Source organism: Mobula hypostoma, chromosome 18 (genome assembly GCF_963921235.1).
Source record: "Mobula hypostoma chromosome 18, sMobHyp1.1, whole genome shotgun sequence".
Lineage (NCBI taxonomy): Eukaryota > Metazoa > Chordata > Chondrichthyes > Myliobatiformes > Myliobatidae > Mobula > Mobula hypostoma.
In genome coordinates, this window is record NC_086114.1 from 990,992 (window position 1) to 1,010,737 (window position 19,746).

The following is a 19,746-nucleotide window of genomic DNA, read 5'->3' on the forward strand; positions in this document are numbered from 1 at the left end:
GGGACGTGGAATTAAAATGTGTGGCCACTGAGAGATCCTGCTTTCTCCCAGTGCCAATATATAGAAGGCTGCACTGGGAGCACCGGACGCAGTATATCACACCAGCTGACTCACAAGTGAAGTCGCCTCACATGGGCCCTGAGTGGTGGTGAGGGAGGAAGTGTAAGGGCATGTATTGCACTTGTTCTGTTTACAAGGGTAAGTGCCGGGAGGGAGATCGGTGGGAAGGAATTGCTGGGGGGTGGGGTGCGAATGGACAAGGGAGTCCCATAGGGAATGATCCCTGCAGAAAGCCGGGGGGAGGGGAGGGGAGGGAAAGATGTGCTTAGTGGTGGGATCCCGTTGGAGGTGGCGGAAGTTACGGAGAATTATATGTTGGACCCGGAGGCTGATGGAGTGGTAGTTGAGGACAAGGGGAGCCCTATCCCTAGTGGGGTGGCGGGAGGATGGGGTGAGAGCAGATGTGCGTGAAATGGGAGAGATGCATTTGAGAGCAGAGTTGATGGTGGAGGAAGGGAAGCCCTTTGCTTTAAAAAAGGATGACATCTCCTTCGTCCTGGAATGTAAACCCTCATCCTGAGAGCAGATGCGGCGGAGATGGAGGAATTGCAAGAAGGGGATGGCATTTTTGCTAGAGACAGGGTGGGAAGAGGAATAGTCCAGGTAGCTGTGAGAGCCTGTAGGCTTATAGTAGACATCAGTAGATAAGCTGTCTCCATAGACAGAGACAGAAAGATCAAGAAAGGGGAGGGAGGTGTCGGAAATGGACCAGGTAAACTTGAGGGCAGGGTGAAAGTTGGAGCAAAGTTAATGAAGTCAACGAGCTCAGCATATGTGCAGGAAGCAGCGCCGATGCAGTCGTTGATGTAGCGAAGGGTAGTGCAGTGGATGTGATCTATATGGATTTTAGTAAGGCATTTGACAAGGTTCCACACGGTAGGCTTATTCAGAAAGTTAGAAGGCATGGGATCCAGGGAAGTTTGGCCAGGTGGATTCAGAATTGGCTTGCCTGCAGAAGGCAGAGGGTGGTGGTGGAGGGAGTACATTCAGATTGGAGGATTGTGACGAGTGGTGTCCCACAAGGATCTGTTCTGGGACCTCTACTTCTCGTGATTTTTATTAACGACCTGGATGTGGGGGTAGAAGGGTGGGTTGGCAAGTTTGCAGATGACACAAAGGTTGGTGGTGTTGTAGATAGTGTAGAGGATTGTCAAAGATTGCAGAGAGACATTGATAGGATGCAGCAGTGGGCTGAGAAGTGGCAGATGGAGTTCAACCCGGAGAAGTGTGAGGTGGTACACTTTGGAAGGACAAACTCCAAGGCAGAGTACAAAGTAAATGGCAGGATCCTTGGTAGTGTGGAGGAGCAGAGAGATTTCGGGGTATATGTCCACAGATCCCTGAAAGTTGCCTCACAGGTGGATAGGGTAGTTAAGAAAGCTTATGGGGTGTTAGCTTTCATAAGTCGAGGGATAGAGTTTAAGAGTTGCGATGTAATGATGCAGCTCTATAAAACTCTGGTTAGGCCACACTTGGAGTATTGTGTCCAGTTCTGGTCACCTCACTATAGGAAGGATGTGGAAGCATTGGAAAGGGTACAGAGGAGATTTACCAGGATGCTGCCTGGTTTAGAAAGTATGCATTATGATCAGAGATTAAGGGAGCTAGGTCTTTACTCTTTGGAGAGAAGGAGGATGAGAGGAGACATGATAGAGGTGTACAAGATAATAAGGGGAATAGATAGAGTGGATAGCCAGCGCCTCTTCCCCAGGGCACCACTGCTCAATACAAGAGGACATGGCTTTAAGGTAAGGGGTGGGAAGTTCAAGGGGGATATTAGAGGAAGGTTTTTTACTCAGAGAGTGGTTGGTGCGTGGAATGCACTGCCTGAGTCAGTGGTGGAGGCAGATACACTAGTGAAGTTTAAGAGACTACTAGACAGGTATATGGAGGAATCTAAGGTGGGGGCTTATATGGGAGGCAGGGTTTGAGGGTCGGCACAACATTGTGGGCTGAAGGGCATGTACTGTGCTGTACTATTCTATGTTCTATGTTAAAAGTGGGGGACGGATGCCAGTATAGGCTTGGAACATGGATTGTTCCACAAAGCCAACAAAAAGGCAGGCATAGCTGGGACCCATACGGGTGCCCATGGCTACACCTTTACTTTGGAGGAAATGGGAGGAGCCAAAGGAGAAATTATTAAGAGTAAGGACTAATTCCGCTAGACGGAGGAGAGTGGTGGTAGAGGGGAACTGGTTAGGTCTGGAATCCAAAAAGAAGCAGAGAGCTTTGAGACCTTCCTGGTGGGGGATGGAGGTATAGAGGGACTGGACATCCACATGAATGAATGGCGGAGCTGACTCAATGAGCCAGATGGCCTAATTCTGCTCCTATGTCTTATGGTCTTATAATGGTCTTCTAGTGAATAGATATTATGTATTGAAAAAGAAAATTTATCACCTACTCTTCAGGTGAGTTCATTTTCAGCTGCAGTGCTTTAGCATTCATCTCCAGTTCATTTTGCTTCTGGGTTTTGTGGTCTGTTTCCAGACTTCACTTGGTCAAATCATTATTATTCAAAGATACATATTTTAATTATTTCGTAACTAAAAATTTAGACGGTTCAACAATGTATACACAAGAGATAGCAGATGCTGGAAATCTTGAGCAACACACAAAATGCTCCAGGATCTTAGCAAGTCAAGCAGCATCATTGCTGTTGGACTACTCAATAAATTGAGTTTGATAAAAGTCATCTTTTATTGATGCAAGTTCGATTGATAAACACATGAACTGCTGCAATGGGTTGTGAAGAAGACAGGTATGTTGATATCTGTATACAGTATTGTTTAATGATTGCTTCTTGAATTAGATTCTTATTGTAAATTATGTAAAATGCAAATGAATTCATTGTTATATTCGGTATGTTTCTAACTGATATTTTAGTTGCAGGCAATAACCTGTCTAATATATTTCTCATGCACCTCTCTATAAATACAAGTCTTGTATGCAGCATAAATTTGAAACTTCTAAGAAAGCTCATGGCTGTATTCTTTACAACAGGAATGTGGATTTGTCAAATCTGCCGGCCAAAGAAAAGGGGAAGAAAGTTGCTACATGAGAAAGCTGCTCAGATCAAACGTCGTTATGCAAAACCACTAGGACGTCCCAAAAATAAACTAAAGCAAAGAACCATGTACGTTTATCCTTTTCTTTGGAACGTATAACCAATAATTAAAGAAAAATTACTTTGCTCTATTTTAATGAAGTATGTTTCATATTTCCATCTAATTGTTAATTCCTCATATAATGCTGTTACTTTAGTTCAGAGGGGGTCAAAACACAGGAGATATTAAGTTTTTTTGAATGAATGCTGCACCTTTAGTAAACTGATTTCAGAATTGTCAATAAATACTAAACAGCAGCAAAATGTCTTATCTCATTACTGAAGTCTCTCATTAAGCAACATGAAGTTAAAGATTCAGGAATAATGGTAACGTAGGATTAAAATATCTCATTACTCTGTCATGAGATAGATGCGATTTATCTACTAAGCTTGATGCTTTCCATTATTACAGTTTCCAAAGAATTCTGTAATAGTGATGATTTAACAGCATTGTTGTAGATTTTTGAATACTGTCAACTTGGGGGAATTTTATTATTAAAGCACTTAGTTGCTGTTGATGCAGAATTAGAATTTGTTTTGTTTTTGTCACATGTACCAAGATACAGTGAACCGCTTGTCCTGCGTACTCCTCATACAGATCAAATTATTACACACTGCGCTGAGGTAGTACAAGGCAAAACAGGATGCAGAATAACTGTAACAGTTACAGAAGAAGTGCAGTGCAGGTAGACAATAAGGTGTAGATGAGGGGTCTCAGCCCGAAACATTGACTCTTTATCCTTTTCAATAGATGCTGCATGACCTGCTGAATTCCTCCAACGTTTTGTGTGCATTACTCTGGATTTCCAGCATCTGCAGAATCTCTTGTATTTATGTGTCTGACTGTATTTTGTTTTCTTTCTTTCTCTATAATATGTACTTTTCAGTTTCCTCTGATAGACCCACATTTTAATTGATTTGAGTTTATTACTTACATCCTTCAAATATATGAGGAGTAAAGATCTCTATGTTAGGTCTCTGTCTAAATGTACAATGTGCAATTTACAGTAATGTATAATAAAGTGTATGTACAACAGGACAGTCAATATAACATAGAACTACAGTTGTGTCGGCATGACTTAATCAGTCTGATGGCCTGGTGGAAGAAGCTGTCCCAGAGCCTGTTTGTCCTGGCTTTTTTTTGCTGCAGTACCATTTCCCAGATGGTAGCAGCTGGAACAGTTTGTGGTTGGGATGACTCAGGTCCCCAATGATCCTTCAGGCCCTTTTTACACACCTGTCTTTGTAATTGTAGTAAATAGTGGGAAGTTCACATCTACAGATGCTCTGGGCTGTCCACACCACTCTCTGCAGAGTCCTGCGATTGAGGGAAGTACAGCTTCTATACCAGGCAGTGATACAGCCAGTCACGATGCTCTCAACGGTGCCCCTGTAGAAAGTTTTAGAATTTGGGGGCCCATACCAAACTTCTTCAACCATCTGAGGTGAAAGAAGTGCTATTGTGCCTTTTTCACCACACAGCCAGTATGTACAGACCACGTGAGATCCTCGGTGATGTTTATGCCAAGGAACATAAAGCTGTTCACCCTCTCAACCCCAGATCCATTGATGTCAATAGGGGTTAGCCCATCTCCATTCGTCCCGTAATCCACAACCAGCTCCTTTGTTTTTGCGACATTGAGGGAGAGGTTGTTTTCTTGACACCACTGTCTCAGGGTGATGACTTCTCTGTAGGCTGCCTTATTATTATTTGAGAATAGAGCAATCAGTGTAGTGACGTCAGCAAATTTAATTAGCAGATTGGAGCTGTAGGTAGCAACGCAATGATGGGTATACAAAGAGAAAAGGAGGGGGCTTGAGACACAGCCCTGAGGGTCAGAGGGGCAGAGGTGAGGGAGCCCACTCTTACCACCAACCGACAATCTGACAGGAAGTCCAGGATCCAGCTACACAAAGCAGGGTGATGGTTGAGGTCACTGAGCTTCTTGTCGAGCCTGGAGGGAATTGCAGTGTTGAATGCTGAACTGTAGTCCAAGAACAGCATTCTCACAGAAGCATCCTTCTTCTCCAGATGTGTAAGGATGATGCGTAGAGCTGTGGCTATTGCACCATCTGTTGATCGGTTGTGTCAGTAGGCAAATAGTAGGGGGTCCATTGTGGGTGGTAGCATGGTGCAGATGTAGTCCTTGACCAGCCTCTCAAAGCATTTGCTTATTATTGAGGTGCATGCAACAGGACTGCAGTTGTTCAGACATGTTACCGTGGTCTTTTTGGGTACAGGAACAATGGTGAACGTTTTGAAGCAGGAGGGCACTCTACATTGGGAAAGGGAGAGATTAAAAATGTCTATAAGCACTCCTGCCAGTTGTGCCGCGCATATCCTGAGTACCTGCCCTGGGATGCCATCCGGTCCCGCAGCCTTGTAACTGTCCATTTATTGGAAACACCTGCGTACTTCTGCCTCAGAGATGACCAAGCTGCAGGTCGCATCAGCAGCTCTCTTCAGGGACTCAGTATTGGCAACATCGAATCGAGCATAAAAAAGATTTAGCTCATCTGGGAGAGAGGCAGCGATGTTGGAAACTCCACTGTGTTTAACTATGGAGTCTGTGATGGTGTGCAGACCTTGCCATAATCTGCATCTGTTGTAGGAGGAGAGTTGTGTCTGAATCTTGTCCCTGTTTTGTTGTTTTGCTGCCTTGATGACTTTGTGCAGATTGCAGCTGCATTTCTTGAGTTCCTGTTGGGCACCGGCAACATAATCTCTGTAAACACAAAATAATCTGCAGATGCTGGGGTCAAAGCAACACTCACAACATGCTGGAGGAACTCAGCAGATCGGGTAGCACCTGTGGAAACGATCAGTCAACGTTTCGGGCTGGAACCCTTCGTCAGGACAGTCCTGACAAAGGGTTCCGCCCGAAATGTTGACTGATCGTTTCTGCGGGTGCTGCCCAACCTGCTGAGTTCCTCCAGCGTGTTGTGAATGTAATCTCTGCGTTGCGCGGTAAGTGCTGCTCGCATGGAACTGTTCCAGGATTTCTGGTTTGGATAGACCCTGTCCAATTTCTGGGGGACAACATCCTCAATGCACTTCTGGATGTAACTTGTGACTCCATCCATGAACTCGGAGACATCCTCATCCTCATCATGGAAGACATTCCAGTTGACATCATCAAAGCAGTCCTGTAGCACGGAGACCGATTGGTCAGACCAACAGTGGATGGTTTTAACTATGGCCTCCTCTTATTTCAGCTTGTACTCTTTACCTTATTTGCCTTCATTATTTAGTCAGGTTTTGATACACTTGTTTGATCAGAATCATTGTTATGCAACAGGACCTGATCCTTTTGTTACTTGACGAGTTTTCCAACAGGATGTTTCTGAATAATACAGGGCAGTCCTCAGAGAATGGCCAGTCATCAAACCCACCTGGATCAATGAACGTAACTGAGGTTCAAACCTAATACCTTTGTTGTTTATGTTGCGGATTTTTCAAGTATATTAACTGTGGAACTTCATGTTTCCCTCATATAAGGAGTTCACTCTCACCATTTCAGATCTTGCAGAGTACAACCCTACCCAAAACTCCTTTAGCCTGTTTCCTGTGATTAGCTCCTGTTGCTACATCTCTGCATGAAACAGTTTGAGTGAATAAGTCGAAGGCTCCAGACCTCATGAGTTTACCATAATTTTCAGTTTGTATCTTTCTTGGGTGAAAATTTATCCTGGTTTGTGGTGGGCACCCAACTCTTGAATTTAATTTTTTTTTAGTTTAATGTATTTCTAGAGTCTTGCAGTTTTGAAAGATCTTTTTTGTAATTCAGATCCTCAAAAGTCTTGGTACCTTTTCAGTAAAGTGCTGAGTGAAGACAGCTTTTCCAATGTTCAAGAACTGATGTCAATCACTCTGTGTAGAAGGACTTAAAATACAAGTTAATGTCAAAGTTGATGGATGTTGACCTTTTGTAGTTGAAGCAAATACTCTACCAATTTCCATTCCTTCACTCTTCATTGCTCATTTCTTTAGGGAAGCATGTTTGCTACTATGCACATAGGCTACAGCAAATTAATCAGAATGATCCTCTCTTCAACTAAACTGAACTCCAAATTCAATATAAACATTTTTTTATGAGCCTTCAGGTTCTTTTTCACATAACTTGCGTAAATAGGTGGAGTTTAAAGTGGAGGTTGATAGATTCTTGATTAGTCAGGGCATCAGTGGTTACAAGAAGTAGGCAGGATATTGGGGTTCAGAAGGATAATAAATCAGCCATGATCAAATGGTGAAACAGACTCAGTGGACAGAATGGCCTAATACTACTTCTGTCTTTGGGTGAATTTCGACAAAAATTCACTCTTTGAATTTTTCATGGTATGACAACCTTCAATAACTTGGAGCCATTATAAATTTCTAAGAGTGAGTATTGTGGCTAACTAATAATGGGTTTTCTCTGGATTTTCCAGTTCCCTTCCACAGTCCAAAGATGTATCGGGTAGGTAATTGATAATTATAAACTGTCCCATAGTTAGGTTAGGGTTATATCGGAGTTGTCACTGGTTGCTGGGTGGTGCGGCTCGAAAGGCCTTTTCATTGCTCTCTCTAAATAAGTAAATAAATAAATGCTGTTTAGAGCTACTCATCTGCAAAGACAATGTTTCAGTAGATTAATTATTACTAAGTCAGATGAAGTATGATATATGCATGTGTTCTTGTAATAAATTTATGAAGAAATAAAAGCTTAGAGTAAAAAATATTTGTAGTGATTGGCTGAAAAGGCGGGTTTTGACAAGACATTTAAAAAAAACAAGACTGTCCAAGGGGTCTGGTGTTTTTGTCACCAGTCTATGGGGAATGGTTGTCCAACAGGACTGCTGTTTCTGTCACCACTGGCCCATGGGGAGTGGTTGTCCAAGGGGGCTGGTGTTTGTCATCACTGGTCCATGGGGAGTGGTTGTCCAAGGGGGCTGATGTTTCTATCATCAGTGGATCCATGGAGAATGGTTGAGCGTAATCACCAGAGGTGAAGGATAGAGTATGCAATGTTTCGAAGAGAATGGACAACTATTTAAGTGTAAAGGGAAAAGGAGATGTGTGCCAGTGAAGACAAGTTTGACAAGCACATATAAAGTAGCATGGAATGGAATATGGGCAGATTGGAAGCTGAGACTCAGTTGTTTTGGAAAGAGAACTTTGACTTTCCTTTTTCATTGGCAGAAGTCAAGATAATTCGCCCACATGAAATGTTTTGTCATGATATTTTTGATTCGTGACTATTTTTCAAATATTTCTAATCTGAAAAGGTAGTTGAGATTATTTTGTGTTTGTAGTGTAACATGTTCAGTAATGTTTTTATTTTTATTACCTTACATGGTATAACTAAGAATATAATCTGTAAAAATGAACAAAGGTCATTCAGTTTAAGTTAAGCAGCTTGTTTGTTGCAGCAAGCATGATTTCTTGTTCTCGAATTCTCAAACCTGTAAATCGTAAACAGTACACTGATACTAATTAAAACTTGTAAGTCCATTCATGTCAATTTCATGCAAGAAGATTTAAATGTACTATGGCTTTCTTCATTTGATAGTGACAATTACTTGATTCCTTTGTGTCCATTTCCATAAGACCATAGGAGTGGAACTAGGGCATTCAGCTCATTGAGCCAACCATCAGGCTCTGAACTAGAGGGAATAAAAATATCTAGTGCTTTCTTGGCATATGTGATGAATAAACTCTTCGCGGGCTTCTACTCGGGTGAGGCTTATCATCAGTGGGATAGATTCTCTAACTTACTACCTCGCTAAGCATTTAACAACCTTGCTGCCCTCCTTTCTTGGGGGCTGTGAGCATCACATCACAAATTCAACCAATTTCGTTAAAACAATAACCAACATCCAGCTGAACCCGAAGGGCATAATAGTCAGTTTCAACATGGCGTCCCTGTTCACAAGAGTTCCCATTAAGGACAGCTTGGTCTTTCTGCAGTCAAGGTTTGATAAGGGTACCATTGACTTCTTTGAACACACCCTTACATTGACGTACTTCCTCTATAAGGTGAACTATTATGGGCAAATGGACAGAGTGGCCATGGAATTACCCTTGTGGCCAGCTGTTGCTAATTTCCACGTGGAGGATTTTGAGGAGAGTGCTCTGAGTTCATTGCTCCAAATGCTTCTTCAGATACGCCAATGACACCTTTGTAGTGTGGCCTCATGGATTTGAGGTACTTCAGTGGTTCCAAGACCATGAATATTATACATCCAAACATTCAATTTAAGTTGGAGATGGAGAAGAATGGTTGCCTCCCGTTCCTGGACATTCTAATATGACAAAAACTAGATGGTAGCCTTGGACATGCCATCTATTAGATACCCATGCACTTGTACCTCAACAATAACAGCCACCGTCGTGCCTCCCAATATAGAGTGGTTCTTTCTACTTTGGATAACCATGTGAAAACTATTTCGGACCCAGGAAGTTTCCCAAGAAATGAAGTTGATTACACATGATGTTCCTACAGAATAGCTACAAGGTGAAGAAAATCAATCCGGCCCTTTCAAAGGGCCAACAGAAATAGCAGGAAACCTAACAATGAGAAGAAACCTGTCGCTACCACCTTTTGTCCCTATATTTCCATGGTTTGTGGAAAGATCACTAGGATCTGGAAAAAATGCTGGATTAATACCATCCACAAACCTGTAAGGAAACTCAAATCACAGCTTATGCCGGTCAAAGCTGAGCTGGGATTCAGGTCAGCTGGCATTTACAGGACTCCCTGTGAATGAGGAGCAGCCTATATTGGCCAGGCAGGACGCATGGTGGAAACCCACATCAATGTGCACAGGAGGTGTATCCATTTGGGTTACTAAGAGAAATTGGTGGTAGCAGAACATGGCATTCACAATGGCCAAATGATTAACTTTGACAGCACAAAACTACTGTGCCACGCCAGTGGCTTTTGGGAGTGCCCGGTAAAGGAAGCCATTGAAATAAAACTAAAGAAAAAAAAATTAACTAAGACGAAGGTCTCGCTCTAAGTAAGAACTGGAATTTGATTGTAAGCAAGGTGGGAGAGCCGAAACCTGGTTGGCTGGGGACTAACTAATCAGGAAGGATAGACTACGAGGGTATAAATACCACCGGAGTAGACATGCCCAGGCATTATCCCTGATGAAAATAGAGTTTGTCATGGAAACACCGGTTATAATCGATACCTGTACCTGGCTGGAAGCCCAAGCTGAGGGAATAACTTCACTCACCTCAACAATGAAATGGTTCCACAACCTATGGACTTACTTTCAAGGACCCTACAACTCATGTTCTCAATATTTATTGCTCATTTATTATTATTATTATTTTTTTTTCCTCTCTATTTGTATTTGCATAGTTTACCTTTTGCATATTGGTTGTATGCCATCTTTGGTGTGTGCAGTTTTTCATTGAATCTTTTGTGTTTCTTTGTAGCTACTGTGTATGCCTTAAGTACGTGAATCACAGGGTAGTATATGGTGACACATATGTACTTTGATAATGGACAGCAAGGTAGCATAGCAGTTGGCATGATGTTATTTCAGCTCAGTGCATCAGAGCTCGGAATTCAATTCCCACATCATCTGTACATCCACCCCATAGAATGCGAGGGTTTTTTCTGGGTGCTCCGGTTAATAGGTTAATTGGTCATTGTAAATTGTTCTGTGATTAGGCTAGGGTTAAATCATGGTTTGTCGGTCGGCACGGCTTGAAGGGCTGGAAGGTCCTGTTTCGCGCTGTATATCAATGTATAAATAAATTACAAACGTTTGTAGTTTTGAACTTCATGTCTGCTCACCATTCAATCATGGTTGCTTTTTTTTTTCAACCTCATTCTCCCATCTTCTCCCCATAATTCTTAACCCCATTACCAATCTTACCTAGAGTTTATCAGTCTCTGCCTTAAATACACCAAATGACCTGGCCTTCACAGCATTCTGTGGCAACAAATTTCAGATTCACCAGGCTGAAGAAATTTCTCATCTCAGTTTTAAGTGGATGTGCCTTTTAATCTGGACTATGCCCTCCAATCCTATTAATGGAAATATTGTCTCCACATCCACTCTGTCCAAGCCTTTCAAAAGTTCAAAATATTTGAACTTTGATAAATTATCAAAATAAATATGTGTCACCATATACTACCTTGAGATTCATTTTCTTGCATGCATTCACAACAGAGCAAAAACTGCAATCGAATCAGTGAAAAAATATATACAAATCAAGATGGGAGCTTCTTCAGGGCCAGCACATCTTTCCTTTGATACATGGCCCAAAATTATTCACATTATTCCAAATACTGTCCTGCTAATGCCTTACACAAACATGAGAAAATATGCAGATGTTGGAAATCCAAGCAACACATGAAATGCAGGAGGAACTCAGCAGGCCAGGCATCTATGGAAAAGTGTAAACATTCACCATTTCATGGCGAGACTCTTCATCAGTTCTGGCCTGTTGAGTTCCTCCAGCATTTTGTGTGAGTTGCTACAAATGCCTTATAAAGCCTAAGCTTTATAATTCTTGCCTTTATATTCTCATCCTCTTGAAATGAATGCTATCATTGCATTTACCGTCCTTACTACCAGCTCATGAAATTAACCGAAGGGAATCCTGAAGTAGGGCTTACAAGAACCTTTGCACTTTCCACTTCCAAAGCCTTTCCCAATTTAGAAAATAGTCTACACCTTTTCCCTACCTCATATTTCCCTGCTTTACATTCTGTCTTTTCTCACTCTCCTAAACTGTCAGTGTCCTTCTGCAACCTCCCTGCTTCCATGACACTACCTGGCCCTCCCCCGTATCATTTGCAAACTTGGCCATAACATCATCAATTATGTCATCCTGATCATTAATGTATAATGTGAAGAATTGTGGAGCCAGCATTGACCACTGCATAACTCCACTAGTCACCACAGCTACCCTGAAAATGACACTTTATTCCTGCTCTTTGGTTACGTCCACACTAGACCGGATAATTTTGAAAATGCTGGTTTTGCGTAAAAACCACATTGAAACGGGTGTTTGGGCAAATGGCCTCCTAATGGCATGCGCAGGACACATCTACAGAAAACAAGCGAAGAGGAAGCGGTATACTTGGTGCATGTTTGTCCAATTACAGATTAGAAAAACTTAAAAGGAAATTGCCAAAAGACAGACAGCTGTTGACTTTCGTGCAGGAGGACTTAAAACTAAAAAAACAAATACTGAAGCGTATGGATGCAGCCAACAAGGAGTTCACGGACAGTATGACACGGCTGACAACGGACATTGAAAAACTGACACAATACCAGCCTCACGGCCACTACAATAGCTACACATACAGACACACAGACCCCCAGGTGGCCCCACCAACATCTTCCCCACTCCCACAGAGGGGTCACCCTGGAAACATTTCCTACAGCCATAGTCTCTTCACCGATGAAAGAGACGACAGGTTTTTTAAAACCTCTGGTTACCCCGTACACACTACAACACCCAACTGGCATTTTCAGATTTAAACACTCTGGAGAGTGCTTTACAAAAGCTCTGTTTTCAGGGGAAGAAAATGCTGTTTCAGTATGGACGGAGGGTCAAAACGAAGAGAAAAAGCTTCGGTTACGGATTTATCCGGTCTAATGTGGATGTAGCCTTTGACTTCTGCCAGTCAACCAATCTTCTGTCTATGTTAGTGCCCTGCCTTGTAACACCATGGGCTCTTACCTTGTTTAACAGCCTCACATACAGCACCTTGTCAAAGGCCTTCTGAAAATGTAAATCCACTAGCTTCTCTTTGTCTAACCTGCTTGTTACCACCTCAAAGTATTTTAACATTTGTCATGCAAGCTCTCTTCTTAAAAGAACTGTGCTGACTTCATCCTCTCTTTATTCTGTTCTTGAAGTACTCTGAAATTCCATCCTTAATGATAGACTCTTAAGAACTTAGCACTGAGGTCAGGCTAACCAACTATAATTTTGCCTCTGTTCCTCCTTAAACAGGGGTGTCATATTGTGATTTTCCAGTCCTCATTGACCCTCACTGAATCTTTGATTTTTGAAAGATCACTACTAATATCTCTTCAGCTCCTCTTTTTCGATCTTTCTGCTGTGATGCATCTCGTGAATGAATCCACTTAGATCATTCTAGTCTGAACTGGATAAATTAAAAAGCTACTCTGTAGTTTGGATTTCATTCCATGCTTCTGGCAAAACGTTTTAATCTTTTTATCTTTGATTAATCTCAGCAATGCCAGTTTAAAGACTGCTCCCAACTTTGATATGGTAAATCATTTTGCCTTATTTTGTAATTAACTGCATTTAATATGATTTACTAATTAAACTTTGTAAAGCCTAACTAATTGTAATTGAAGTATACAAATTTAGACATACAGATTTTGAAAATCTAACTGCATCATCCTGTTAAATATCATCTAAGGGAATCTATTGAAAGTATAATTAAAGTGGCCAACTAGGATAACTGCATTCAGCTTCAAATTGCACACTCACGGGCCCAGCTCTGCCTACCTTTTCATTGGCTATGTAGGACAGTCTATGTTTGAACAGTCTATACTCCCCAACTCTTTCTCTGCCACACTGAAGACTGCACTGGCACTGCTTCACTCACAGGCCCAGCTCTGCCTACCTTTTCGTTGGCTATGTAGGACTGTCTATGTCCCTGGTTATACTCCCCAACCTTCCCTGGTTGTACTCCCCAACTCTTTCTCTGCTACATTGATACAGTCTATGTAGGACAGTCTATGTTCCTGGTTATACTCCCAACTCTGTCTCTGCCACACTGATGACTGCACTGGCACTGCTTCATGCACTCATGCTGAGCTCATCAATTTAATCAATTTTGCCTCCCATTTCCACCCTGCTCTTGATTTCACTTGGGCCATCTCTGGAGACAATTGTCAACCAACATCTTTAATAAACCTACTGATTCCCATAGTTAACTCAACTATTCCTCTTCCCATCCTATTTCCTTTAAAATACTATTCCCATTTTTCAATTTCTTCGCCTCCATCACATCTGTTCTCAAGATGTGGCTTTCTATTCCAGGACATCCATCAGGATGTCCTCCTCATTTAGAGGAAGTGATTTCCCTCCCTCTACTATTGATGCTGCCCTCACTTGCATCGCCTCCATTTCCCGTACATCTTCCCACTGTCATAATAGTGATAGAGTCTTTCTTGGCCTTACCTACCACTCCATCACCCTCCGCATCCAACAGGTTATCCTCAGCAACTTCCACCATCCAAAGGTACTCTACCACTAAATATATCTTTACCTCCCCAACCCCCACTCCCTGCCTCCGCTTTCTCCACGATTTACATGTCCATTTGTCCCTTCCCACTGATCTCCTTCTAGGCACTTGTCCTGGCAAGCAGCCTAAGTGCTACACCTGCCTGTCCTTCTAGGTGAGGCAACACTTCACTTGTGAATCTGCTGGGGTTGTCTATTGTGTCTGGTGCTCCTGATGCAGCTTCCTCTACATTGATTAGACTTCTTGTAAATTGGCAACTGTTTCGTCAAGCACCTCCTCACCATCTGCCACAAACAGGACTAGCTGATAGCCAAACATTTTAATTGCAATTCCTATTCCCATTCCAATGTGTCTATCCATGGCCTCTTCTTGTGCCAAGATGAGGCTACCCTCAGGGCGGAGAAGCAACACCTTATATTCTGTCTGGGTAGCTTCCAATCTGATGGTATGAATATCGATTTCTCCTTCTGGAGAACAAAATCCCCCCTCCCTTTCCTCTACTCTCCACTTTGACCTTTTACTACTTCTCACCCACCTATTACTTCCCCCCCACCCCCCACCTGCGCCCAGGTCCCCTCCTTCTTCTATTGTCCACTCTCATCTCCTGTGATTCTTTCTTCTCCAGCCCTAGACCTTTCCCACCTACCTGGCTTCACCTATCACCTTCCAGCTAGCCTCTCCCCTCCCCCAACCTTGAACTCGGGTATCGTCCCCCTTCTCTCTCAGTCCGAAAAGGAGTCTCAGCCTGAAATGGTGACTGTTTATTCATTTCCTTAGATGCTGCCTGACCTGCTGAGTTCTTCCAGTATTTTGTGTGTTGCTTTGGATTTCCAGCAACTGCAGATTTTCTCGTGTTTGTGATTTACAGCTTCTGACCTTTTCCAGTTACCAATTTTCAGAATGGTCCCTCTCACTGCAGCTCCTTACGAGCACTACAGTGTCAATATCTGCCAGTTTGCACCAAGAGCATCACAGTCAATTGCATTTATAAGAAATTTGCATCATTTCATAATTTAATGTTTAGTGTGACTTGGAAATTCCAAGATTCATGGGTGAGTAAATGCAAAATCCAAATACAAGGAATGGTGAACAATTGTAGAATCAGTAGGAATAGTTAGCTTTTTGTGTTTAATAAATTTCTTGCCAGTAGGAGATGCTAAACTACTTGTATAAACGCAAACAACAGGAATTCTGCAGATGCTGGAAATTCAAGCAACACACATCAAAGTTGCTGGTGAACGCAGCAGGCCAAGCAGCATCTATAGGAAGAGGCGCAGTCGACGTTTCAGGCCGAGACCCGTCGACTGCGCCTCTTCCTATAGATGCTGCTTGGCCTGCTGCGTTCACCAGCAACTTTGATGTGTGCTACTTGTATAAAGTTTATTTGAGGTAAGCTGTGCAGTATTGCTGCCTGCCAATATAGTAAGGCACACAATGCTACAGACTGTTGAGTATAAAGCAGTTTTGTTTGTACAATTTTCTAATCTAATTTCTGAATTCTTGCTAGATAAGAGCAAATTGTGCATATTATTACATGTTATAATGGCTAACTACATTGCCAGTGACATTTGCAATTTAGTAGCTCTATTCCACTCTATGGTGAATGGTTGGAAGTGAGGAAGATAAACAAGTGGAGCGGAAAATATCTAGGAAAACAAAGATTAGTTGCATCAAACAAAGATGCAGTTTAATAATAAATTAATGAATTTGCATTCATATATCTAATATTTCCATTTATTTTCCTCCCTCGTATAAATGTCCTAATTTTGTATATAATCCTGCAAATAATGTATGTTCTTCATACAATTGATAGTGTACTTTGCACTTTTCCACAGATCTGCAGACAGTGATGGAGGATCTTTAACAGTGGACAGAGGAAGGGGGTCAACTGGTAGGGGTCAAAAGATTAAACACACTCCTACAGCTTCATCTGGTCATGCTGTGACTCAGAAGGATCCAACCCTGGCTGGTGCTGTCACCTACACATTCACATTTAACAGAACAATAGTTGCTCTCATTGATGGGCTAAGTAAATTTTCTATGCTTATTTACCAAAAGACATGGGGTTAAATGGTCAGCCTAATGCATTCTCACCTAACAACCTTCCTGGTAATAGCTATCAAAGATATTTCGATGGGCTCTAACATATTTGCAACACTTACAGGGAGTCTCAGTAGATAACACAAAACAGTTATGTTCCTCTTCCACACTAGTCTTAGTTGACTCCTTTACCAGAAATTTATCCAGATTTCCATGAAAAGAAAGGAGTTATAAATAGTAACCCAGTGTTCACTGCCTAATCCGATGATGTTAGGCTTCCAGAGCATGATCACTGAAATCAGATATTCACTTGAGACAAATTTTGTTTCTTAAAAAGCACCAAATGGTGTGACACCCCCCCCCACCCCCCCAAAGCATGGATAGGGAGCTTGGCACATGGAAGAATTAAGCGTGATCAAGATGATGGTAAACAAAGGTCCAAGCCAATCTCCAGCCTGTCCAGTAGCAGTTCCTGCTGTTTTATCACGTAGCACTTCTCATGTTTTCTTTTTCTTTTGTAGGAATATTCACTAAACAAACTATCTTGCCTCTTTCTGTCATCCTGATCATTAATGTATGATATGAAGAGTTGTGGTCCCAACGCTGGCCACTGCATAACTCCATTACTCACCTGCAGCCACCCTGAAAATGACCTTTTCCCACTGTTTGCCTTCTGCCAGTCATCCAGTTTTCTGTCTATGTTAGGCTACGTCCACACTAGACCGGATAAATCCGTAACCGAAGTTTTTTCTCTTAGTTTAGGCCCTCCGTCCACAATGAAACGGTGTTTTTCTTCCCAGAAAATGGAGCTTTTCTAAAACACTCTCCAGAGTGTTTAAATCTGAAAACGCCGGTTGGGCGTTGTGTGTACAGGCTAATTTTAAAAACGCTGTCATGACATGCCGGAATAAATGGTGGCAGCAGCACGGCATTTCATAGTTTTCTTGAACGCAACCTCCAACACCACAACAACAATATCTGACAATAGATGTGTAACATCCTAATGTAGCATTGTATGGAACTACAAGACAACACTGATGCAGACATGTTTTATACACTTAACAAGGTGCTTTATTAATATATTGCTTGTGCAAACATTCAATAGATGCAATTGTCACTTTGCCCAGTAACTTGTTTTATTGCACATGTTAAATAAAGCAAAATAATACACAAAGACATGGCAAAAGTAAAGGCAAACAAATGGGGTAACAGCAAATTTCACTTTTGCCCAGTAACAAAACAGATTGCATTTAGTTGTATCTGTTGTCCCTTTCATCGGTGAAGAGACTATGGCTGTAGGAAATGTTTCTGGACAAACGTGCACCAAGTCTTCCGTTTGGCAATTTCCCTTTTAAGTTTTTCTAGTCTGTAACTGGACAAACGCACACCAAGTATACCGTTTCCTCTTCGCTTGTTTTCTGTGTGTCCTGCACATGCCCAGTAGGAGGAGATTCACCCAAATACCCGTTTCAATGTGGACGGAGGTATTTTCAAAAATGCCTGGTGTGGACGCCTGTTGTTTTTATGCGAAACTGGTGTTTTCAAAATTAATCCTGTCTCGTGTGGATGTAGCCTTAGTACCCTGCCTTTTAACACTATGGGCTCTTAACTTGTTTAGCAATCTCATGTACAGCACCTTGTCAAAGGCCTTCTGAAAATTGAACACCAACTGACTCTCCTTTAACCTGCTTGTTACCACCTCAAAGAATTTTAACATTTGTCATGCAAGCTCTCCTCTTAACAGAACTGTACTGACCTCACCCTCTCCTTATTATGTACTTGAAAGTACTCTGAAATTTCTTTCTTTTCAAATCTTTTTATTATTATTATCCAAAATTAACACGAGTACATCGAAGTAAGCAACACTTGCAATGTCTCAAGAAAAAAAACTTTGTTTTAAAGATTGAAAAAATTTTGGTGATTTAAAAAAACCCCTACTAAGCAAGAAAAAGTGGGGAAAAGAAACTCCATTAGGTGTTCAACCCCGGAGCCATGCGTCATACAAAAAGCTTCTAAAGATAAACATCAAACCACCAGCAAGAAAAAAAAGTACCAAAAACTTACAGTTAGACCATGGAGGAAATCTATCAATTAACTCAAATGATAATAACGAGCAAATGAACCCCATCTTTTCTCAAAATCAAACAGAGGTCCAAAGGTTCGAATTCTAATCTTCTCCAAACTAAGACATAGCATCACTTGAGAGAACCATTGTGACAAAGTGGGAGCCGATATATCCTTCCACTTCAACAAAATGTCCCTCCTAGCTATCAATGTAACAAATGCAATAATATGTTGGTCAGACACAGAGATACCACGGGTATTTTGAGGAATTCTTCCAAAAAGCACAGTTAATTTGTTAGGTTAACTCTTCTTCGATCTGTGCTAGTCATTCACTGATTCAATTTAAAATTGCACATCGTTACCATTTGACGGAGGAGAGATTGTCTAAAATATTCCCTAATATTGATAGTTATTGTGATAGATGTAAAACTGAGACAGCTACACTGACACACATGTTTTGGTCTTGTTCTAAACTGGAATAGTTCTGGAAGTCAGTTTTTTCAACAATTTCTAAAGCACTTAAAATTAATTTACTGAAATTTCATCCTTAATGATGGACTCTAAGATCTTAGCACTGAGGTCAGGCTAACCAACTATAATTTTACCTCTGTTCCTCCTTAGACAGGGTGTCATATTTGTGACTTTCCAGTCCTCATGAACCTTTCCTGAATCTTTGATGTTTGAAAGATCACTACTAATATCTCTTCGGTTTTTCAGGCTCTTCAGCTCCAACCTGCCCAGTACATGCTCTTTTATCACATAGCACTTCTCATGCTTTGGTTTTCCTTTAGCAGGAATATTCACAAAACAAATTGCCTTGTATCTTTCTCAGATGCTAATAATATCTTTATATTTTCAAAAATAAACTTGCACCACAGATCAAATCTGTTTAATTTGCTTTAGTTACAGTAGTGAGTATTCTAAAAAGCTGTGTTGCCTCCCACATTTCTTTAGAATTATGTGAGAATCCCATCTTTTCACACACTTTTAAGTCATTTTTCTAGTCATTTCTACACAGTAGTGCAGCTTTTTACATTATTTGCTTACAGTGTTTTAAAGTAAAAGAGATATATTGAATGATAGGTCTGTTAGTATTTCACTTAGTTTTTGTCTGCTTTATTTATTTGCGAAAAGTAACTATCCTTGCTGTATCTCAGCAACAAAAGAAATGCTTCTCCACATCTACCCGCCTTACCAGCATGTCCTGTTTATTTGTGTGATCAGTGGTGCTAAGGATTG

The 19,746-nt window shown here is 41.5% G+C and overlaps 1 protein-coding gene across 4 annotated transcripts in view; it reads left to right on the forward strand.

Moving 5' to 3' along the window:
* Nucleotides 1–19,746, forward strand: part of kat6b (K(lysine) acetyltransferase 6B) — a 221,548-nt gene that overhangs the window by 100,062 nt on the left and 101,740 nt on the right. For all 4 annotated transcript variants that reach the window (XM_063070288.1, XM_063070286.1, XM_063070287.1 and 1 more), the window contains exons 6-7: nt 3,067–3,199; nt 16,239–16,294. In XM_063070288.1, the coding sequence (XP_062926358.1) occupies nt 3,067–3,199; nt 16,239–16,294 (189 nt within the window). The remainder of the gene's footprint in view (nt 1–3,066; nt 3,200–16,238; nt 16,295–19,746) is intronic.